The 24,614-nt window shown below is 35.2% G+C and overlaps 1 protein-coding gene across 1 annotated transcript in view; it reads right to left on the bottom strand.

The window, feature by feature from the left end:
* PDS5A (PDS5 cohesin associated factor A) overlaps positions 1 to 24,614 on the bottom strand; it is an 84,148-nt gene that overhangs the window by 23,395 nt on the left and 36,139 nt on the right. Inside the window, exons 7-19 of the mRNA XM_086464779.1 lie at positions 21,208 to 21,288; positions 19,644 to 19,784; positions 18,499 to 18,614; positions 17,636 to 17,730; positions 16,621 to 16,766; positions 11,402 to 11,553; positions 7,882 to 7,995; positions 7,156 to 7,237; positions 6,344 to 6,392; positions 6,084 to 6,223; positions 4,474 to 4,589; positions 3,597 to 3,702; positions 1,956 to 2,116 (exon numbers count right to left, since the gene is read on the bottom strand). Coding sequence (XP_086320905.1) covers positions 1,956 to 2,116; positions 3,597 to 3,702; positions 4,474 to 4,589; positions 6,084 to 6,223; positions 6,344 to 6,392; positions 7,156 to 7,237; positions 7,882 to 7,995; positions 11,402 to 11,553; positions 16,621 to 16,766; positions 17,636 to 17,730; positions 18,499 to 18,614; positions 19,644 to 19,784; positions 21,208 to 21,288 — 1,499 coding nt within the window. The remainder of the gene's footprint in view (positions 1 to 1,955; positions 2,117 to 3,596; positions 3,703 to 4,473; positions 4,590 to 6,083; positions 6,224 to 6,343; positions 6,393 to 7,155; positions 7,238 to 7,881; positions 7,996 to 11,401; positions 11,554 to 16,620; positions 16,767 to 17,635; positions 17,731 to 18,498; positions 18,615 to 19,643; positions 19,785 to 21,207; positions 21,289 to 24,614) is intronic.

Below are 24,614 nucleotides of genomic sequence, written 5' to 3'. Positions count from 1 at the left end.
CACGGCAGGGGGGTTAGAACTAGATGATCTTTGAGGTCCCTTCCAACTCAAGCCATCCTATGGTTCTATGAATATAGCATTCAGTACATGGACTATTTAGCACCCAGTCTTCACAGACACATTCTACATAAACAAAATCAGCAACAAGAGGTGGAAGAAGAGCTTGCAGGGTTGAAAGGATGAAGTCTCAAACATTTCCTCAAAAACTACACAAAACCCCAAAATAAAGAAAAGACCCCTAGAAAAACGTTAACAGTAGCCTAAAGTGGGAGAACGTCTCTTCTCAAACCTGCCAAGATTCCACAAATTTCATTAAATAAGAATCAGAATTCAGTAAAACTACAGTTCAAATAAACTTCAATGCCTAACCTTCAAAGTCTAACTACATGCACTTTAAAGGGCCTTTGCCAAGCGCTGGTGCATCAGTTACAAACCATACCTGGTCACACCCTAACTGACATATATCTGCAAAAGGCGAAACCCAACATGTTTACATGCATCTTTACCTGTTTACACCTACAAGTTTACACATGGTCCATAGGCTCTCTTTGAGCATGACCACTGTTTCCATCAGACCCTAGAGTCACATGGCAGTCCATGTCCATGAACTGGTGCACAAACCTATTTGTTTTCCACACGAGGAAGAAATTAGGCTACTGCTAGGTGAACGCTACTTCAAAGGACAGCAAGCAACCTGCTCACACAAGCAGTTTTAAACAAAACAATCACTTGAAAAACTATCTTACTGATTATATGTAATCTTTTGTTTACGATAAAGATTTCTGAATATATGAAATCTGAAACATCTGGTCCTCAGACTTCTTTTTCTTTGCATCAGTGTAAATACCAACCTGGTTTGGCTTTCAGAAAGTTAAGGTGACATGTTTGCAAACCATGCCAAGGGCTAGACCTCCATTCTCACAGTTACATTTTCAAGTAATTTGAGACTGGTCAGACTATACTTCAGCAATACCTGGCTATGGTATGAAGCCAAAAGAAACATCAGCAATACCAGCTCCTTTGACAGAAGATGATATACTGCAGCAATCCACAGTCTTGACTAAACTCTAGTACGGAACTATAGACAATTTGGACTACCCTGGGAACTAAACTATTAAAGGGGATTGCTGGGCTTTTCCTTTTCTTCACCCCTACAAATGTCTTCAAAGGTGTCTCACATGTGAGGTAATATTTTTCTTTCGCTCAAAACCTGATTCAAATTCATAAGAATCGCTGAGGTTACATCTTCAATTCACTGAGAACTTAAGCTGTACCATGCTAATGTGAGAGATACTGTTTAAATATATGAGAACTTGAAACCTGTGCTTTATAATCTGGATTAGTTAGTTACTAACTGGCTAATTTTAAAGTTTCAGATGTTACCCACAAGGCTTTAAATAGCCTGTGAATACCTAGTAGATTATGCAGCTTTAATCAACAGTTAAAGCATGAATTGCATAACTATGATTACAGACAGCTAATTATTCTTTTTTAGAATTCATGCCTGCTTTTGGATCTTGTTTCCCAACTTGCTTCATAACAAACAGAGCTGCTAACCATCAGAGATTCTATTTTCATTCCTTACAAAGACAGAAAAATTCTGTGAAGGACAGATATGAGTAGAAATTATGCCAAGCGATTACATCTTCGCCGTATTTTTGCTGTTGTTATTTTGTAACCTGGGAAACATGCTACACACTGTTTTCAATGTATCTATGATAAGACAGTTTTTAAGAAGTACCTAACATCTTCAACAAATACACAAAAATTGCAAGAACGCAGAATTTAAAAAAAATTTAGAAACAGAGACAGAAAGTGAAGGAATACAAAATGATGGAAGAGAAGCTGTTCATATTTACAAGACTATAAAGTAATTTTAGGGACAACATATTGAATAAACTATCAAGAGGCAGAATTCCAGGCATGAAAAGCAGCATGTAAAGGAATACACTCACGATCTTATCTGTGGCAAGTCTGTTTCTATTTTGTGACCCGTGTTTCTGAAAATCTGTATGGCTGCCTCAGCTACTTTATCATCTTCCATCCTGAGGCACTGCAGCAGAGACTCATAGGTCTCTGCAGAGTGGAACGAGGTAGGATGTGTAAAGGACAGAACCTGTAGATACACATTAAAAAAAAAAAAAGGTGTATTTATTCACAGTAAATTAATCAGAAAAACAAAATTATGGCTGTTCATGAGCATTACCACAAACATAAATAGCTATTACATGCTCATATGAGATTATTACATTCAATAACCATATTTTTGAGGTGATATAGGCATTTTCAAATAAATTCATCTATGCTTTCTTTGTTCTTCAGGTCCTCCCCTATTCCAAATATTCTGCAAGATACTACGTTATCTGAATATGTAAACACATTTATTAAAATGAACACTTATTCAAGAGTTTTCATTTATATTCCAATCTACTTAAAAGTGCTTTTTTTTCAACTTAATTTAACCAAACTGAAATCTTAATTTCTCCAGAATGTATAGTCTCCAAGCAGAAAAGAAATCAAGAAGGTTAAGATATCTACAAACAAAACATATTACTGTCCTTTTAAGCTAAAGCTAATGAAATATACCATATCCTGTTAAATAGGAGAAACGTCAAACAAGAAATTAAGCATGCAGAGATTCAAGGCAGGACAAGAGAGAACAGAAGGTTACCCCAAAGCAAAACTACATTAAGTATAGCAAAGTTCAGATAACATAAGGTAGGGAGAACAATGAAAAGTTGCATGTATTTTGTGTATTCTTTGGATTTATCTTATCTTGGGTTCTTTGATCAGAGTTGCCTACTTGTGTGAGTATCAATGTGTGAAATAACATTCTCAAAGATATCCATGTCACAGCAACAAAACCTTCACCCTGGCAGATTTTGTTTCTGAGCTACATTAGCGAACAGACATTACTTTCTTGCATGCTTCCATATAACTATTTCTACTATGGTTGCCGTTACCAAATTTGGTGTGATATGTCTCCATAAACTCCACCTCTGAAAAGTCTCATTTTAATTACGTAACCTTCCCCTCCATTCCCTCCTACATTTCATATTGCCCTTTGTAACATATTGAAAATGAAGTCTCTCATTAGTGAACTGCCAAAGCCATCATAGATGTTTTCCAGATATTTCAAATCCTTTCTCCCCCAGCCATTTCTCTTCACAACTGAGAACACAAGTTCCCTGTCCCCCTTCTTTTTTTTTCTCTACATAACTTGCCTCTTAGTTTATTGATTGCTTTCCTTCCAGTATCATACAGCACCCAAAGAACATGCCTGTCCTCATTTCCCTGTTTCTCTTCCTCTCACTTTACCGCTGCACTTTTTTCTATATGACTTTGCTAAGCAAAAATCAATTTCTGCTTTAAGTGTGTATTTCAACTCTTGGCACCCTTTTCAAAAAACACTTCTTCCAAAAAAACATCTCTTCCATTATTCTTTTCTCAAGAGAGTATTAATAACCAAATATTTTAACACATTAAAAAATTAATTACCTAAACAATAACTATTCCAAGCCTGCTAACATGAATTCATTAGTCATACCACTTTTGTCCCTTCCATTACAACTAATAGCTGCATTAATGCAGGTTACCTTGAGAAGTTCAAGTCCTGCACGAATAGCAGTATCAGGACTTACACCCTCCTCTTCATCATCAGCTGTCCCCTCTATGGATTTATTCATTAGTTTTACTAGTGCACTGAAATAAGAGATACAAAAAGAAAAAAGGCAAATGAATGTGACATTGTACAATGTTAAAGCTGGAGATATCAGCAAGATTACTTGGTTTTGACAATAAATAAAGGGAAGGCAACAGTTCGTTGAGGGGAGAAGTGTTGTGGTGTTTGGGTTCTGGTTTTAGGTTTTGTTTGGGTTCTTTTGTTTGGTTTCTTTGTTGGTTTGGGTTTTTTTTAATCAAGCTGTTCTATTATTCCTTTTCCTTCTGTCTTAGCTTTCTGCAAAATTAATTCTTTCAGGGGAAAAGGAAAACAAAAGACAACCCAAAAAACCCCCCCAAAGCCCAAAAATCCCCACCATATTGGCAGCATTCATATCCACACATAGTTGCATGAGTTTGAGAATGTAATTAGGTTGCCAGACCAGTCTCAAAAGAAATCCAAACATTCTCTTACACAATCCCACAAAAGCTAATTAATTCAACTGCTATATGGAAGACTGTGTTGCAATGAACTATGTGAAAATTATGATCATCATTTTCACCTTAAGCCCCACAAATAGCAGTTTCACTGGGAACAACTACTATATTTTTTAAATCATTTGCAGAGAAGACTGCAAAGAATTATCAAAAGAAAAAACTGCATTTTCCAGACTGCTGGAAACGAAGACATCTACATAAAATGTGGTGGTTTATTTTAAAAAAACAAAAACCAAAAACCCCCAAAAACCCCATATTTACTGCTAGGACAGACTATTCTAAACCCCAAGAGTCAGCATGATCTTTCAAACTTACCTAATGGCTTCTGAGTCAATATGTACAGGGGCAATTCTTTCCAAAAGAAATTTGACCATTTCCAGAAAAGGATTTGTTGGCTGCTTAGGATTTGCAAGTTTCCGGGCTATCTCTCTCTACAAGAATGTTAGATACAAACAAGAATTATACTCATTTTACTTACTTCTTAAGCATGTTGAATAAGCTAAATAGAGCCACTTCTTTTAACCACAGAGATAGTCTGTATAATCAGTGAAACGTATTTTAAGGGGGGGCTGTTATCTCCAGATCTTTCTTTATCACATTATATTAAAAGCAGACATACTGTACCAAACTATTTAAATGTAAGATGCATTTAGGTTTCTACTGAGAGTTCTTCACAGTTTCTTAAGGAATTGTAGGCCAGATCCAAAACAGCATCAGGGGAGAGCTAAGTACAATGTAGACGGAATTTAAATACCTATGTTGACAAGAGTAATCCATAAATCTGTAGGTAACCCTGTTGTTTATGAAATTACACACATACAACAACAAAAAACTGCACTAAAAGCTACACTACTGCAGATGTGCAGAAGCACTACACTACCTTGGCTAAAACAGATGTTCAGACCCTATGTACTTGCCTACAAATGTTTTGGATCCCAAAATCTGTTTCTCCCCTCCGAACACCCCAAGTGTCAGAAACACTAAATTCAGCTGCAAACTCAGCAGAAGATGGCTAAGAAGATCATTTTTTGGTTTAACAGAAGTCTAAAAATCTCTCAAAGAAATTACTTCTGGACCTTCCTTCTCCTAAAGGGTTGGATGCTGCAGACACTACAAACTAGGAAACTTTTCTAACTGTTATGCTAAACTATCTTCAGGAATAGGGAAGAAACATTCCTCTTGAAATTGCATCATTGCATTCCCAAAGTGCAAAATTTACTAGTATAGAAGGTGACATACTCTCTACATCAACTGGTCAGGACATAATTCTGAAGGTCATTCTGTTCCCTTCCCTGGACAATTTCAGAGCCGCTAGACAAAACCCTAGAAGCCTATGCTTCTTTGTTGATGCTCTCTACTGTGGTTTCTGTTAACAAAATTGCTTACTTTCTTTTGGGACCATAACAGGAAAAAAAAAAAAAAGTAAATATCTGGAAAAGTCTGATTGAATATAAAGGTATTTTCACCAAGCAGGTTAAACTGGGGGGGGGGCATGGGGGGAGGGAGAATGATCTCAAAATAATGTTCTAGGACAAAAAAATAAATTAATAATATGCAGATGGTACATTATTTGGCTTGCTGCTACTCAGAGGAAGTTTTTTCAGTGTCAGAAGACAGTTTAGGGACCTTACTATAAAAGAAGACACTTGAGATAAAATATTAAAAAATATTAAGTTAATCTTTCAGACTTTATGCTTGATGCTCATTATCCCAGCAAGGAATAAAGCTAATGTTTTCTTAGAAAGGAAGATGATGATCATAAATTATATTTTCTGTAATCTCTACAGGTTAACTAAATAGGTATTTTATGAAAATTGGGAATATATAAAAACCATGTTAAGGTACCAAAAGAGACCATTAACTCCAAGTAACTGTTTTAATCACAAATATTTAAGGTACAAAAGTTGGCTTTTTCATTTCCTTACCACACAGACATCTGCCTGTTTACAAGAGCACGTAGGGCTAATTAACAGTTCAAGCTGAGACCGAAGTTTCTCATCGTCACCCAGAACCTGATTGAATTTCTTCACAAAATCTTGTGCTTTTCCAGGATCTGGAAGGTTTTCTGTACGATTAAATACAATTTAACAGAAGATAAATCTGCCATTTCAGTATGCCAAGATTCACAGCAATATAATTTCCAGGAATGCTGTAATAACAGTTCACAGAACTTATTAAGACTTACTTGCTATGGTCATCAGCTTTCCAAACATGGCAGCACTGTTTGCTTCTGACTGAGGACAACAGCAAAACCAAACAAATCAGTGACATCTCCTTTATAAAATATACCTTTAAGCTGATCTGACAGTTCTTCTGCAGCACTACATCCTACTCTGGAATCTGACATTTCTGTTTTAAGAACAAACACTAGCATAATATAACAGTATCATCAGCAGCTACCACACAGAAAAAGGGGAAGAAATCTTCTTTCAGTATCAAAGAACTGCAAAAATTCACTGATTCACACGACAGATCAAAATCAATTGTTGGAAAAAGACCTCAAGCCCCACCCTCCCCCCCCCTAATTCCCCCAAGCCCACCCCCACAACAGAACCCCAAAGCCATGCCCTTCTCTTTATAGTTTCTGCTAGTTTGAAGATATGCTTATAAATGAAATTACAGTAAAAATACTTCAAAACTTTTGTTTACAAACAAACAAATCATTGCTTTATGTTATACCATATTCCATTCTCAAAATATGTTACAAAATGAGAAATAAAAAAGGTCTGTCAAAAGCAAACAAAAATTTTGGAATTTTTTTTGAACTTTTTCCGAAGTTATTTACCAGTAATACAAAATAATGGTAAACATAAGGAGGTCATATACCTTTAAGCATTACTGAAAGCATCATTACTTAATGAGAATGGAACATTGTCTACATATGGGAATCAAGAAAATAATAAAGTCACACTGAACAAATAATACCGAGCTTTTTAAATACAATAAAGTAGTCTAACAGGTCCACTGGATTAAGTATTAATATTTTAAAAACCGTACAGTGGGCTGCTTATGCAAGTCTAGTAATTCTCGTACGTGACTCCTTAGCATGTTCTGGCACTTCCACATCTCATTCAGTGCTCTGCAAAAGTGCAAAACCAGAAAAGAAAAGCTTACCAATTTGCTCATGGCAAGAACATGCTGGATGTATTAGTGAACAAGATTGTTTATTTATTTATCTTACAAGTGCAACATCTGCTAGCTGCAATCAAAACCTTCCAAGTATTAAAAAAAAAAAAAAAGTTTCAAACAAGGTGGATCCAATTTTCTCTTTTTACAGAACATCACCTCTCTTATTATTCTACTTGGAACAATTTCACATATACAGGACAGCCATAGTATGTCTTACAACCACCGGAATTACCTTCAAAATTACATTTTCAACATAAAAATGAAGCCACTATCAAGCAGAATTCAGTTATAGTTATCTTCATCATGGCCCCTAATACAGAGTAGATCTAGAAGTCATTATTTGAGCATTTTTAACTCTGCATTGTTCTCATTAGATGAAAACCAGTCTCCTCAAATATCAACGTATCTTTTTGCCTAATGGAGATGTAGAGTTACTTGTATATAAAAAGGAAATGTTTTGAAATCCTAGTTGCAAGTAATGCTAAGCATCAATTACTTAAATTTTTATTTAAATCCTATTAATACAAGTAAAATGATACAGATGTTGGAAAAGCCTGAGAAAGCAAGTATTTGCTGAATACAAACTATACTTACTTGACAGCATTTGGATCCAAGCTAGCATACAAATAGTACAAGCACTTCATTCGCTCTTCCGTTTCTAAATTGTGTGGAACGAGATACTGAGCAAAGATTTTCTCTACCAGTAATCTGCAGGAAAAGAAGACATAAAAACTGTACATTTCCAAAAGATACCTTTCAGACAAGCTGAAAGAACAAGAAATATTGGAAGTCATTGAAACTAGATTTTTTCAACAGAGAAGAAGCGAAGCAGTGGTCTTTTTCTCAAGCGTAAAGATTCCTTCCACTGTTGATAGAAGATAGAAGCCTTAGCAAGAACTGCTTCTTGAGAGCTTTTCCATGTTCTTTCATTTTCACCTCTAAGGAGGAGTAATTTCTTTATTTGTCACCATCCAAATTCTCCTTTCTCTTTAGGGTTTGAGATTCTCCCCTTGTTCACTCCCATATATAACAGAAAGGGATACAGACAGTAGAAACCCCAAATAAAGGAGAAAGAATACAAGAATATAACTTGAGAGGGAGGAAAAGCAAAAATCTGAAGGATCCTCGAGGAAAAGGTTAAGATAAAACTGTAGCATTTGAAAAAAAAGCAAAACATTTGAAACTACTCATTATTCTAACATAGAAGCTAAAAATCAGCATTAAAAAGGTGGTGACAAAGGAACACCAAAACATATACAACAAAAGGAGCAAAAGGAAAACTAAGTGAGAGCAAACCAAACCAGCAAAACCATTCTCCAGTTATCTTTTTTAAAACAGTAATACATATTTAAAGTTTTACATAAAATACAAAACTTGAACTACAAAATATGACTGTACAATTCATCTAACTATAGCCTCCCCAAATAAAAAGAACATTCAGACATTAATTTAATCCATAGCAATGAGAGTTGTGCACAATGTTCAGCTATACAATTTGATATTTATGGACAAATATTTTATGTGTTTGAATTTACAAACTTTTTCACTGTGTTTCCTAGTAAGTACTCTGCGAGTGCCTTGTACAAAGACCATAGAAGGCAGCACAGGTCAAAGGTCAAACACACTTTATTTCTACTCAAAGAAAATTCAAAGAGACATGATGGCAAGTAGAGGAATAAAAGGATAATCATGAATATGGATACAACTATCTCAAGGCACCCTGTTAGAATTAAAGAAAACCTAGCTTTCTCCCTTTGAACATACATTTTACTACCGATGGCTCCAAGAACGAAGTTGCTTGGTGAACAGGATCTTCAGATCTCAGGTGACTCCATCTCTGTTCAACATACTAGCAGACTGGAGGCATCAGAGTTACCTTACTAATTTATGAACGTTGCTCTAGCCTGTAACTCTACGGACACACATTCTACAAAAGCTGTCACTACAAATGGTGAGACTGTATCATGCTTTCCCTGGTCCATGTCGATTATTGTTAAGATTTACAAAAAGGTAATGCCTCTGGGACACGTTTCTCCTGAGGAAAGTCATTGGCTAGCATATCAAGAGCAGGTAACAGGGCAGTGTTTAAGATCTGGTTATTTTCCTCCATTCCCTATGTGTTTGTTGTAAAACAAAGAAGCTCAGAGCACACAGGTGACAAGCAGTTCTTACGGTTAGAAGTTCTCAGTCTGTAGTAGACATGTACATCAATAGCCAAGCAACATCAAAAACATTATTAAGTTAGTTAAGGATGTGTGAAGAAAATTTGTTCTATTCCACTACATGCCTGAATACTGTGTGACACTGCAGTAGTATCTTTTGAAAGAACTAGTGTTATCCCATGCACACAATGAAAGATACTCCAAGGCTCAGATAGCTGTTCACTGTTACTTTTCATCCTCCTCCCCTATAATGGAAGGAAACCAGGCCAGAGTTGGCTAGTTTTGACCTATGCTTGTGTGTTTAAAGGACCAGATGGACTCTGTCTTAAAAGACCATAGCATTTCTACAGCTCTTCGGGTGCCTAAAAGTACTACCTTTCTAATTCTGACAATGATAATGTTGGAATGCATTTATTCCTCCACTCTTGAGATTGGGAAACGGACCCAACGATGTGACTGAGCACGAACTTCATTAACAAGCCTTAAAAACTAGTAGAATTTGAATTAAAATTCAGGGCACCAAACTGGACTAGAGGAACACCAAAAATCAAGACAAGTCTTTCAGTGTGGATACCCAGAAAACAAACAGCATACAGTTCACGCCTACTCATGAAAAGACCAGTCTCAATGGCTTAATCAGACTTTCAGAAGAAATCACATCAAAGAAAGAAACTCAGCTTTGATGACACGGTCTTTCCTTAAAATTCCTTGCCTCATTTCCCTGACAGTGTTCTGCATTTCCCCTGAGCAGGAATATTGAAGACATCTGTCCCATTCACTATTGAACTTTGATTCATTCTCTGCTCCCTATCAAACCTGTGTACTGTCAGCAAGACATGAACATGGTAGAAAAAACTCAAACCTCTCAATGCAAATTAAAGCATATTTGATGCATATATATATACATATATATGCACAGAACGAGCTTTGTAAACTATGTGATTTCCTAATTTTTCACTATTTGATACTTCTACCTCAGCAGACTTTCAGCGTAATTTCTGTGTGTACACTCTCATAACCATCTTTCTTCTTTTTCCTTTCTTTTTTTCTTTTTTTTTTTTTAAAAAAAAGGTGGCAACTAATCAAATATGTAACTCTGGCTCACTTATGATCAGTCAGATGAACAAAGTAAGCGCCTTCACCACTGGAGCAGTAAGAATTCACTATCATAACTGGCAACTGAAGGAGGCTATTAGCCCATTCAAGCTAGTCACTAAGATGATGAAACATACTGAGGTAGCAGACTGTATAAGCAAGATGTTAAGAAACACTATAATTTCCAAGCCTGCTGTATTAAAACTCTAGGCTGAAATTCTATCTTTGTGTGATCTCATATTTTGGCTCTCATATTTTGGCTCTCCTTGTGAAAGACAAAGAATTAATAGTGAGAGTTGAAAACTATCTTTTCAAAACCTTGGCCAAAATACTTTTCTCTAAGCCAAAATGGTACTTCAAAAATTAAAGGGACTGAATGACAAAACAGGGAAGACTAGACAACAGTGGAAGCACCCCTGATATTTCTTCAGCTTTTGCTTTACCAAAAGGGTCCATTTCTACATAGCATACCAAAAGGAGGTGTCTGTGCACGTACTGTGGTGCATACATGCACGATGCTCACAGATCATGGATTTCAACATGCTAGCCTCTGGAAAGTAGGAAGGCAAACAAGAACTGGGTATAGTAAACGCAAAATTTGACAAATTTTTTCTATGCAGTAGTTAGTTAATGACAGTAACAGATCTAGTTCCACCAGTAAATAGAATGAATGCATGAATGGATCATGAAACCATCCTGAATATCTTAGTACATATCTTAATGATTAGTAATCAAATATATCATACTTAAACCCACAGATGTAGAATGTGATATAATAGCTTTCTCAGGACAAGCACATTTTCGGAGTATCTCTTATCACTATACAATTAAAATTAGGAAGGCTTAGGTTGACTCACTTGTCATCAATGCTATTTTGATAATATATGTGCAAAAGTTTATCCTTTATCCAGCTCACTTTCTCTGCAGCATCTTTTCCAGCCTCGGCATGAAGACAGTACTTCTTGTATAGCTGGGCAAGACCCATCATAGCTTCTTTTCTTACTCGCCACTTAAGGGGGAAGAAATGAAAAGGAGGTGGGGAGTTTTGGTAAATAAATATCAGACATATACAAAATACAGTACAAATGTAGAAGCGTGAAAGACAAAACAGCCACATTCTGACCTCCTATATTTAGACACTTCATAAGATGAAAAATGCTGTTTAGAGTCTCTAAATTAAAATTTGTAAAGCCTACATAAGGGGTTTCTTCCCTATACTACGCAGATTAAGTACTGGCTGTACAGAGGAATCCAGCACTCTTCTGTGCTGAACAAAGAAAATCTGAGAGCTAGTCAGCATAAAAAAAGTTAAGTACATCTTAACATGTATGCCTGAATAAGTGCCTTCTTGAGCCAGGACGGAAAGAATAAGTTACATATTTCTTAAATATTAAAAACACAAGTAAGAGGTCAAGAGAGTAATGACTTTGACAGTATATAGTATAATACTTTGTTTTCACAAAAGAGAAAAATTTTAGATATAAATAGATGTTACTGTTTAACCTCTCTGCAGGAATTTGTTCACCATTGTAATCTAAAACATTTTTAAGAAAATAAAGGTCTGAAAGAAAAACATTTTCAGAAAAGTATTAGTATTTTTCTGCATTCAGATATGCCCTTTCATTACAAGTGATAGGTTCCTCAGATCTCCTATATGAGACAGGAAAGACAGCAAAACTATTATCAGAAGACACTGGAGAAGGATTGCAAGAAAGGACGTTTGGATTGTCAATAGCTTTCTGATCATTGAAATTGCTGTAGAAAGTAAAAGTCAGAGCATGCAGAAAGGCAGTTTCAGGAAGAAGATGGGAGGGACTGGATAGAATTCCTTAGAGAATGCTTTGAGACACCATGGAAGCAAGTCACTGAACAGGAGATACAGATGTGGGGGGCAAAAGAAAACAAACCCACACCCTAAAAAAAAAAAAAAAAAAAAAAAAAAAAGTAAGGTGCTACTGAGAATTACAGCTCAAACACAGCTAACAGAATTACCACCCTCATTTATTTAACAAAAGAATTTTTGACAGTCTTAGCTTCCTTGGTTAACCAGCATAATTAAACTCCTTCAGCGAAGACTGCTGGGCTGAGTTAATAAAAAGTTACTGAAAGTTCATGATAATCCCTTACCTGTTGGCATAGGTAACCTATTACTTCCACAGAGCTAAGAATATTAACATCTTAAAATCCTTCTCCATCTGGGAAAAGCCACAATGGTTTTTAGCGCACACAGAGAAGGAGGAGTTAAAACTATCACATGCGGAAAAATGCGTAAAGAGAAATAGAAAATGGGAGTCTGTTCCTGTGGCTCCTCATTCTACAGCTTTTGACTTCAAGCTGATGATGTGAAAGCCTGTTCTTACAAAGGGACTAACTCTCTAGACCACAAAGAAAGAAGTCAGCTGACAAAACTTTCCTGTAACTTTCCAGGTTCTTAAGGTTACTCCAGTATAAAGGAACAGTACCTGAAACACTTCTAGAAGCTTTAAAAAAAAAAACCAACAAAAACCCCACATATTAAAAATGTCTACTGAAACTAATTATTCTGAAAAGCGAAGACACTGGAAGACCCTAGAAACAGTGCTCCAATGGAAAATTCCTCAGAACAAGTCTTACCAAAGACTGGATTCCAGTTTTTGGGAAGCATCTGGTTTATTTATTTATTTTTCCAACCGGACCAATAAAAATAGATCCGAAAACTATAGGGGTGGGATGTGTTTACGGGGGGGTGGGGGGGTGGTGGTGTGCGTGTATTGTTTTTTAATACGTAAATGTATGTATATGTAATGTAATCATTGTGCAAACACCCATATAGATCAAGTTAGCCAACGATGTTTTTTAAAAAAGGAAGTACTGCCTTTTAGCCAAAAACTTTTACCCTAAAAAAGTCATGAGGCTCTCTTTACTAATACTGTGCCAGTTAGAATACAGTCAGGAGAAAAAACAGATCACATAAATGGCATAAGAGCATGATTTAAATTTTCATATTGTTTTATAAAGAAAAAAGGCAAAATTGAAATGACAGATTAGGGTGTTTAAACAATCAGCATTTTACTTCAGCCTGCTGGACAAGTGTTCTTTTTTTAGTAATATCTACACTCATTTGATAGATGATTGCAGGCCTAAAAAGAATTAGATGAAGTCAAACTGATGAATGATCATTTAGGAGTTTGCAGTAGATTTGTCCCACAGAAACCTGGCTACAATGGGTAAATGGCAGTCAGCAGAAGATAAATGAGTTCTTTAAAGCAAAAGAATAATTAAAATAGGTATAATGCACTATGCCTGGAACTCAAAAAATTCTACAGAGAAAATATACAGACAGTTACACGGACATATCAATGCCCCTCTCCCAAACTGGAGAAAAATCCTAAAAAAAAAAAAAAAATTGTGAAAGTTTACAAGTCCTTGATATTCACTTTATAACACTAATTAGATTTACAAAGACATGCTATATTGTTAAGGTCTACTTCAAATGCTAAGTATTTGTTGTAATCATGTCTAGTCAATCCTCAATTTTCATTTACCTTCAGGATGTATTTTCATTAATGCTCTCTCCAGAGATTTCTATAAGAGAAACATCATCTAGAAGTGAAGTTATTCTTCACTGATGAGTCTCTGAAAAGGCACCTAACCTTGCAATGTAATATATCATCAAACCTATGACTGGTGTGAAATCACTGAGACAAGTATATTAGGAAAATTAAAAAGTACCACACTAGGTTTAAGGCTATATGAACTGAAAATCCCTGGCTCTGTAGAAATGAGTATTACAGCTGTATAACTGACTGCCTCTTACCGACCGTGACATGCTAAAGGAGAACAGATACACTGTGTACAAGACACAGTAACAATCATCCTGCTCTGACTACGTGGAAGTCCCAGTGGTAAGAGGTGGTTATACTGAGAGGTTTTAGATCTCAAATGACTTTTTAGACATGTTTGTTTACTGGCTGAAAAAGAAGGAAGGTGGTCTTAATCAGTCCTGAGAAACGTGCAAGGTCAAGCTGCAGGTACAAATAACTGAAGAGCTGCTTTATACTAGTGATTACACTCAAAATCAGTATTTCTCTTTGCGCAAAGATGACATCCTTTTCTCAAAACCCATTACAGTAACACTCTCATTTAAAAGGGGGAACACTAAAAGAGAGAATTATTTTAAAAGAATTGAAGTAACTAGCTAGAATGACACAGGTTATAGAAAGGATGCCCCCTATAAAGGAACAACCACCAAAAAAAAAAAAAAAAAATCAACATGGCTACATAGCACAGTGAATTCTGCTATTAAAACATCAGCCTCCAAAGACCATGGAGCCACATCCAAAGGAATGTAAACAAGGAAGAGTATAAGCTCTGTCGAGTTTAAGATAAATCCTTGATGAAGCACGGTAAAAGTTTCAGAACCAAATTATTAATTAAAAGCATACTAATTAAAGATCTTCACCAAAGCCTCCAGAAGCAGGAAGCCTTCCAGATCCTTTTGTAGGGTATTAGAATTTAGAAACATTAGACCAAATACTAACTATTCTGTTACTACAATCTGTCAATGAATGGATTGAACACAGCAAATGTGAAAGAAACCAAAGGGTCCCAAGAGGACTAGAGTGCCACTCACCAGAACATCTGATTTTGAATGGGCAAACAGGTTGAAACAAAACAGTAACAACAACAAAGTGCAGAAACTGTTGAAAAATGACATTATGGGAATGAAGATTACTCTTTACATAATGGGAAGTTTAGTTTTGTCTAAGAAAAAAAAAGTTTTAGCAGATCCACAACTATATTGGTAAAATGCACTAGGATCCCAAAAAACTTCCAACAAAGTCTCACACCAGAGGATATTAAAATAAAAATCCTGTTGTGAATTAATTATTAACTAAAACATAGGGGACACTGGGTGGAAATACGTGACTGGTTTTCACAATGAAGAGAACAAAGGGAATCTATTGATTGAGTCAGAAGGGAATCTGTGACACTTCACATATGAAAAATTATTAGAAAATGTACTGAACAGCGTGTATAAAATTTACTGAGGTACTCAGATCTAACATTATAATAAAGAACTGCAGAAAAATATCATGCTACTGAATTGTTACAATATGAAATGAAAGGAATTCAAATTAAGGCCAGGTTTTCCTATCTGCATTAACTCTGCACGTATAGTATTAGGCAACATATCATCCAAAATTATTCAGGGAAGATACTGAAGCCAACATGGATATTTTCCAAAATTGTCCGCTCAGTGCTCAGAAAAAGACAGAATGTTAAAGAATAAGAAAAAAAATTATTAGAAAGTATGTACACAACACGGTGCACACCTTGAATGCCATGGCAAAGTCTGGTTACTTTGGTTCCAATAGGATACAGAACAACCAGGCAAGAATGATCAGAAGTACGAAATAATAAATTTGTGTGGAAGTTAATCAGGTGATTTTTTAGCTTAGAAAGTAAAGGAGTGCAGAAGATATGGTATACATATTTATCAATCATAAGTGGGTCAAAGAATATTTATTATTTTACATAATGCAAGAACTATGAGACACCCAGTGACATTATAAGACAAGGTTAAAACAAACTAGTGAAGTTACTTTTTTCACACATGCATTAAACTTGAATTTACTGATACAGATTCCATGGATGCTTATAATGCACAAATAAGTTCAAGAAAGAACTCGATAAATTCATGAAATAAAGTTCCATTGAAAGCTACGATGAACACAATTAAGCAGATTCAAGAAATCCTTAAATCACAAACTGCTGGAAGCCAAAACTGACCAATATGAGAATTATACTGGGCTATAGGGACCTTTGGCCTAAACATGTGAGGCAATTTTTACGTTCTTACAATATGATTGTGTTCCTCACAAGTCAGTGACCTTACTTGCTTGACAACACTTGACTGGTGCCTCTGTAATATGGAATCTACATTAAGATGTTCTGGTAAGAAAATTATTTTTTCCCCTGCAGCATTCTAGTTAAGATTCTCTGTTTCTGTGGCTTCTGGGGTTTTTTTTTTGTTTTACATTTACCAAATTATATTAGAAGCAGATATTGCTGAAAATAAAATATTAACACTTACCCGTTTGTCTAGTGTTCTTTCCCTTACAAAGCCAAGCAGCTGGTCATTGACTAAAGAAAGATCTCTCTTGCCCGCAGTAATAATTGTAACAATAACATCATGTCGAATGGCTTCTTCTGGGTCATGTGATCTAACTTTCAAATATTCTGTTACAATCAGAAACAATGAACAGCTTGGCTTTTTTATGCAGATACGATGTATTCCGATTTATTAATAATATTAAAACAATTAAATGTCAGTCACATATCACAACTATATAATCTATTAAACATATAACTGCTTACAGGAAACACCTGTTGGAGCATTTTCTATATTAAATACAAAAAATTATATAACTGTAAATACCAGAAGAACATAAAAGTGAATAGCTTTTACAATAACCTCATTTGCATCAAGCAATGAAGTGAAATAAAGCTGATTAGACTATATTGAAAATAAAGGGCGGTGGGGGAGTGAGAAGAAATAAAAAGAGCAGACTGTCATTCCCAAAGAGCTAAGAACATAAACAGTGAAAAACACCAACAATTGCTGTAGGTTAGCTTGTATCAAAAAAAGAACAGCATTTTCAGTTAAGCCTGAAATTCTGCTCATAGTTCAAATCACGGTGAAGGAAGAAACGTCATAGTTTAGATCAGCACAATGGCATTTTCTAAACTCAGTGGAAGAGAGCACTAGAGAACAGACTCGTTGTTTTGGAAAACAAATCAAGATGTTGCACCAAGATTTGTTTTGGCTTGCCAAAAGTTTTGTTAGAACCTAAAATTACTTTAAAATTCATTCTGCAATGCGTAGCTTCTTAAAGACTCACTCCGATGAAGTCCACACCATGTCACACACTCTCTAGTAACTAGTGCTTGCCTTCAGCAGAAAGCAATTATTCAGTAGTTAGCTCTTCCATCCAGCATCAAGCATTGGACTTGATACATTTCAGAACTATTCTGCTACGTACAGAAATAATTACATTCTTCCTTGCTCATTTCTTAAATTATTCTTAACGCCTTTATGAGCATCTCACCAGTGAGGTCTTTTGCTAAGTCTGGATGGTTCATTAAACAATGACTGGCGAATTTCACACTCTCTAATCTCACAGGGACATGGATATCATTGAACCTAGAGGGATAGAAGATGATGAATGTTAATTTTTAATTAGCCTTGCAAATCAAGATTATTCTCTATGTAGTAACACATGTTGATAGTATGTTCCATTAACTATTAGAATACTTTCATACGGCAAAAGAATACAATAGTAATAGTTTGAATTTCTCTCCATAATGTACGTCACACAATTTTTATGTTATTTCTTGTGAAATTAAGCCAGGACTAAAATTAAAGGATGAATACACAATATGCAGATGAAATGTTGACCCAATGGATTTTGTCGGTTGACTTTTGAACATAATTCTCCATACACTATCATTCGTCTGTGTGTGTACATATATATATACACACATGAAATTATAAAAATATAAATTGCCATGTAACATGTACCATTTGAAAACACTAACTTTTTAAAAAATTACAAATTTCTATATTTACTTAAAAGGAAATATCTCTGTACTCAAAAAAGTAAATGCCAAAATTTCAGTACGAAATTTCAGACAACGCTGGCATATCTACTGTGTAATTTCGGCTACGTATGGAATGTACTGTCTATCTAACCTGTATTCCCATAGCTAACAGCAATATAGCAGCAGTCCCTCAGGCTTCTTTGTTCTAAAATATAACTGTATGCAATTCTCTGCTTTGAAGATTTTTAACAAAAAAATTTGTTAAAATACAAACAGTTACATCCTCTAAAAACCACGGAAAATGCAATACTATGAGAAAATTCAGAACAAAAAGAACAGAAATTCAGAATTCTATCCCTGTTTCTCTTACCGTCCAAGAAAACACTGCCAAAGAGGACGATTTTGTGTGGCCAGATCAGAATCTTTGGAGCCAAAGAGTTTAGCCAGAAGTCGAACAACAGCCAAACGTTCTTCTCCATCATTGCTCTAAAAATCAAAACATGAAACTGTGAATCATTATCTGTAATATCTTAATAATAATTTCTGGCTTCCTTTTCCTTCCGCTTTTATAAATTAGATTGAAAAGTGAGCTTGAAATAACTTCTGATAATCCTCAGTCTCCCTAATTAGATTATTAGATGCATAGCAGTAAAAATATACAAATACTTACTAAGTTAACACATTACAGCCATTAAATAGATGGCCGTGCTTTGAAAGTTCCTTCTCTTTCAGGAATAAAACCCCATGCACAGGAGTTTGGGTAACATATATCACTAACAATTTCAACAACGAACGATCTTATTTTTGTTTTAAACATACTTCAAGACTATTTTATGTGCGTGGAAAAGACACCTATTAAAATGTTATGAATAGATGTGCATTAATAAAAGATACACGTAATTTCACCAAATACCTATTTCTTGGTTGGTTTTGTTTGTTGCCACCATACCCTATACGTACATGCATACACATAAAGTTATTTCTCTTGTCACTTACAATCTTAGGAAAGCCAAATAACTTTTTAGTTAAAAAAAATCCAAACCCCCAAATCAAGGTAAATTAACTCTTTCCAAGGAGTCAAAAGAAGTCAGCTGACTTATTAACTGATTATGAGAAATCTGAGAAAGTATTTGGAAATACTTCCTCTATTATTAAAACATTATTTCACAGAAGAAAATTCTGTAAATCAACACCGAAGCAGACACATTTACATTTCATGAGATAAGCCATATCGGGTGAAATCCAAAGACTAAGTACATATAAATTTTGCATCAGATCATGTGAATGTATCATTATAATGATTTTATCTTTTGTGTGCAAAATACACATTTGCAAGCACAGAAAACACATACTCGTATACAACTTTCTAACGTACTTCCATTATTTTAGATATAAATGTAATATTAAGTGATAAATACAAAATTTTTATCCCTCCAGGAAAACACTTACTAAATCTACAGCTCTGCATTCTTAATATCCACACAAATTTTATTACAAAGCTACAGTGTAACCTACCTTCAGCTTGAATTCAAGCTGTGGCATGACAGACAGCAGTAAGTGAGGATCTATGGCAAAAAGCTCTTGTATCAAGTCAAACACATGTTCTGATAAGTCACTTACTGAAGACTTTCCCAGTACCAGAACCTGGTTAAAAAACTAAAATACAAACAATATTATTTAGCAGGTTTCCCTTCATTAATGCAAATGCTATTTTTAAAAATTATTTTACTGTAGTACCATTAATACTTCTAATTCTAATGGAAGGTACTGAATGCAAATTTTTTTCATTACATCAAGACATTTCACCCTTACTTTTTCGGCTTAAGCAAACTACAAACAAACGTCCTTCATAGTTCAGTTCTATTGCTTCCACCAGAATCAATTAATTCATGGTAATTTGATAATTTAAAAGATCAATAACCATCTCCGCAGCAAAACTAACAGGTAACAAAAGAATTGTTAATTTAAATGCATATCCATCCAATAGAAGTTGAGAAAAAATTTTCTATCTTCTTTTTAATGTTTTTATCATTTAAAACCAATCCAAATTGAAGATCATCAAATGTTGAAAAAGAAGCTTCTCTACTTCTATCCATTTCAAAGACTGTCAGATGACTTTATGATATATCTTGTGATATTTGATGGTAACGTATCAAGGTCATTAGCAATCTAACAGAAAAAAAACCAAAGCAGCCTAAAATATGAATGATTTCTTTTGGATTTGTTAAATTTTAATATGCTTGATACACTTCCTGTAGATACTGAAGGATAATATTAATATTAGAGCAGTACAGACTCTACAAAGCCATTACCCACTTGGAAAAGAAAGTAAGAAGAATAATATTAAATCAACTGAAAGGTCACTCTATGCACTATCCTGTTTCCAGCTATGACTAATTCCAAAAGCTTAAAGAAACAGGGGAATTAGAAACTGGTACTTGTTAGTGAGACTCCTTGAGCTTTTAAGTATTTACTTATTAATTTTTATGAATTTGCCTAATTCCCTTTTTAAACTACCCTCACTTTTAAGAATTCTGTTGGCTTCAGCACCAAGGAAAGGCAACAGAATGGACCAGACTACATCCCCCACAAGACTGTAGTAGCTCTCTTAACAGGTAGAACATACAACATTGACATTCAATAAAAATAATTATGGTAGAAGGAAGCCTTGGGGGAAAAAAAAAAAAATAGCAAAGAGCTGGTAGTTGGAAATGCTTCATCCTAAAGCTTGGTGTGAAATGAGGTGGTCTGGTTGCTGGACGTATGAACTCCTAACAATTCCTTTTGTTGCAACATGACTTTTTGGAGGTCACCTATTTTCACAGCCTAGATCTAGGCTTAACTTTAGACTGAAATGGTTAAAAATTAATCTCCTCTTCACTTATTTGAAACACCTCACGTACTTCTAACAACTAAGTCAATAATACCGTATTTGGAAAATAGTATTCTTGTAGCTGCATTACAAAATGTGCCTTTTATAACCACTGTTTTTAAGCAATCAAACAAATCTCCAATAAATCAAGACTGTAACAAGAACACTTGTTACTTTTAGGTAACATGGATTAATTAATTTACATACATTGGCAATACATGGTTCAATGGTCTGGACGGTCCTTTTCAACAGGACTTTTGCAAGATCAAAAGCTTGTTTATTAAGGTTCTGAAATAAAGAAAAAAAAAATTAAGATACAAACCATTTCAGATGACTTTATTTCTCTCTCCCAACCTTAAAAGTTCATGACTTCAGAAAGTATGTTTTGAAACACCAATCTATTTGTTTTCAAACCTATCTAAGTCAAGTTATGTTAATTCCACAACTATAGACTAGAAAAATCCTAAAACGAGTATTCATATACTTAAAAAGAAATCTAACCCAAACCCACCACTTCCTGCACATTCCTCTAAGACTATCACTCCAGTTGTTACCTTCAGCATTGCACTGATATCTATAGAAAGCTTTCACGTGCAATCACTAAAAATTTTGAAGAAACATTACCACACCTCCATACTTTGATAACATGCAACAAATTTTGCCACTGAAAAATGAACCAGTCTAACTTACTATTTAAACGTGGTTTTGTTTCCCCCTCGCATACTCATTAAAAGTACATCCTGTAGCAAAGCTCAGCCTTGTCTAGAGAGTAAAACTGTGCACTAACTTCTCCATGGACTGTACTGTATGCTCCAAGTTAGCCCACTGAAAGTGCCTACATTTGGGCAGTTAGCTGAAAACTTTCCATGTAAATGTTTAATTGCAACATAAGAAATCTGAACATCGTTCTTACTACTCTTGAGCAAGATAAGGAACGTAACTGCACATCTGAAAAATGTGATTTTCCAAATCAGCACAAAATCCAATGTGTGATTAATGCAGCTTGGGGGCGAGGGTGGGTGAAGAGGAAGAAGGGAAAAAAAAAAAAGAAAGCGGATGGGCTGATCGCCCTGAAAATTACAAATGACTGCAGACAAATACAGGTAAAGCTGAAGCATGACTGATTCTTGGAAATACAGTATTTGGCAAGTCTACATAGACAATGACTCCCTCAAGTTCTTTTACCTAATGAGATGACAAACCAAAAAGACAGTGCATCAACTGATAGTAAAGAGAAACAAATGGCCCAGAGGCTCAAACAATTATCTCCTCAGTCACCATAGCACTAAACTGATGTCTCATTGTAGAAGACAGACAGATATGTATAAACTCTTTTCAAATTCAAAACAAAACGCTTTCTCTCAAAACCAGACCATGATTAAAATCTTGTTGGCAAGTATGTCTGTATCAAACTAAAGGACTGCCAGCCTCATATAGAAAACATATTTTACTTGGATCTTCAATACAGCTTCAAAGATTTCTTGCAATGAAGTTGTGTTGCCTTTTTTTTTCCCCTAGACAGGCTCATCAGAGCTAAAAAAAACCCCACAAAATAAAAAAAATGCAAACCAACAATAATCCAAACACAAAAAAAACCCCAACCAACCAAACAAATATAAACCCCCAAAGAACCAAACACCAAAACAGCCTAGAAAAGAAATATATACTGATTATAAAATAAACTAACTATTAATAAATAAACAAATAATCAATCTGCTAGGAGGAAAACCCCTTGACAGTCTGGATTGGCCATGCTGTAGAGGGTGAAGAAAATAACACTGATTTTAAATACATGAAATATATGTTTTTAATAAATAACCTTGACAGTAAGAGTGTGAATAAAAATATTCACTAAATAGCACTGGCTTTGAAGTTAATAAAAAGAACTATGGTTTGATGCCATAGGTGGTCTGAGCAAAATGTGACATATCATACTGATACTGAAAACCCGGATTTACTAGCAGACAGCCACATTAGCACACACAGAGAACAACGTACAGTAAAGCCACTTTACTGATAATGGAGGTTCAAATTAATATGATTTGGGTGCTGAGGTAGACTCTAGTTCACATCTCAGAACTGGTATATTTCTTTTTTTTTTATTGCAGTGTTGTCTTACACAATATAAGAGAGGTATTAAAAAAACCCGCACCACAAACCCCCCAAAACCCAAAAAGGAATAGAATACATTGTCCAAAACACGTATTTCAGCTCCTTTACAAAGACAAACTTCCATTAACCGTAACAGTCTAGCCACACTGTTACTTTTATTATGTCATAGCAGAGAATGACTAGTGTTCAATTGCTTTGCAGGGACATAAAATATTGTTATTACATGTTCTCTACAAGAAAATAAACTGTGCTTTTCAAGCTATGGTGCTTCTGATTTACATACTGAAGGACAAACAGTTAATATAACCACAGAATTTCCTAAGAGATCTGTTCATGGAAGGAGAACATAATTACTGCAGCCAAACTTTGCTATGCAGACAAAAGAATTTTCTGGGTTTTTTAAACTACAATGGTAAAGCAGAAGTTTAAATTCAGTTGTTACAGGAAACAAACAAATTAACACAGACCATCAAAATACTGACCAAAGACTGGTACTCAGCATTGACTACAGAACATTATTTGCTCAGTTGTAATGGCCAAGAGCCAGTAAGGACTGGCCACCAGTCCTTTAAGAGATACTAAACATGCAGTACAATCCAGTATTTACAGCAAGTTTACCTCCCTCTATCAGAGTCTGGCTTGAGAATTTCCTTCATTTGGCAAAATGACATGATTAAGCTAACAAAGTTAATGCTAAATGATCATATTCACTTTTACTTGGCCCACACCAAGTAGTCACAACACACTATTCAGTTGTACAAGGTTTACCAGGTCTTTGCATCCTCAGAGCAATGCCCACCACGGTTAACAGCATCACCCAGCACCTGACATACACATCTCCACTCCTCTGTTTCCACTCCTGATCTCTACTGCCTATAATTGAATAGCAACAACTTACAGAGAACTGCATATTTTCAAAAGGACTCTTTTTCTATTGATATAAGAGGCCTCCCTTCCTGTTAACCGGTTTCATAAGACATCACCTCATTGCTGTCAATAAAAATGAGTTGATACAATGATATTCCCATCTGATGGTCACAGCAGAAGGAATGCAAACTGACCTCAGATGACATGATCAGTTGCTGAGCTTTCACAGGTAAATAATAATGGCCATGGCTTAAACCCTCCTGTGCTATACATTTCCATGAACTCTCTCCCTCTTTAGGCAATCAAAGGAATAACCCCTGCTTTTATCTGCTAATTTAACTTTAATTATGTAGTCATGGATTGAGCTGCTTAATTTTGTCATTATTTTAAATTAATAAATGAACAAACAGAAACTCATATTTGGTAATCAGAGTACAGTTCATTTACTGTAGCCCATAATTGAAATTTACTGTTCCCCATACAATTTTCAGTAAGAAACATAAGTTTCAGCAGGGGAATTTTCTTGGTCAATGCTAGGCAATACCAGCCTGCATCTCACTTTCCCTGATTTCAGTTAAGGGAGTTGTGTATATCCTCCTTTCAACTTTATTTCACCATTACAGTAAAGGTACTTC

The sequence above is a fragment of the Leptosomus discolor genome, chromosome 4, assembly GCF_034619465.1.
Source record: "Leptosomus discolor isolate bLepDis1 chromosome 4, bLepDis1.hap2, whole genome shotgun sequence".
Classification (NCBI taxonomy): domain Eukaryota; kingdom Metazoa; phylum Chordata; class Aves; order Leptosomiformes; family Leptosomidae; genus Leptosomus; species Leptosomus discolor.
The sequence above is the reverse complement of the archived record's forward strand: the minus strand, read 5'-3'. Positions and strand labels throughout refer to the sequence as shown.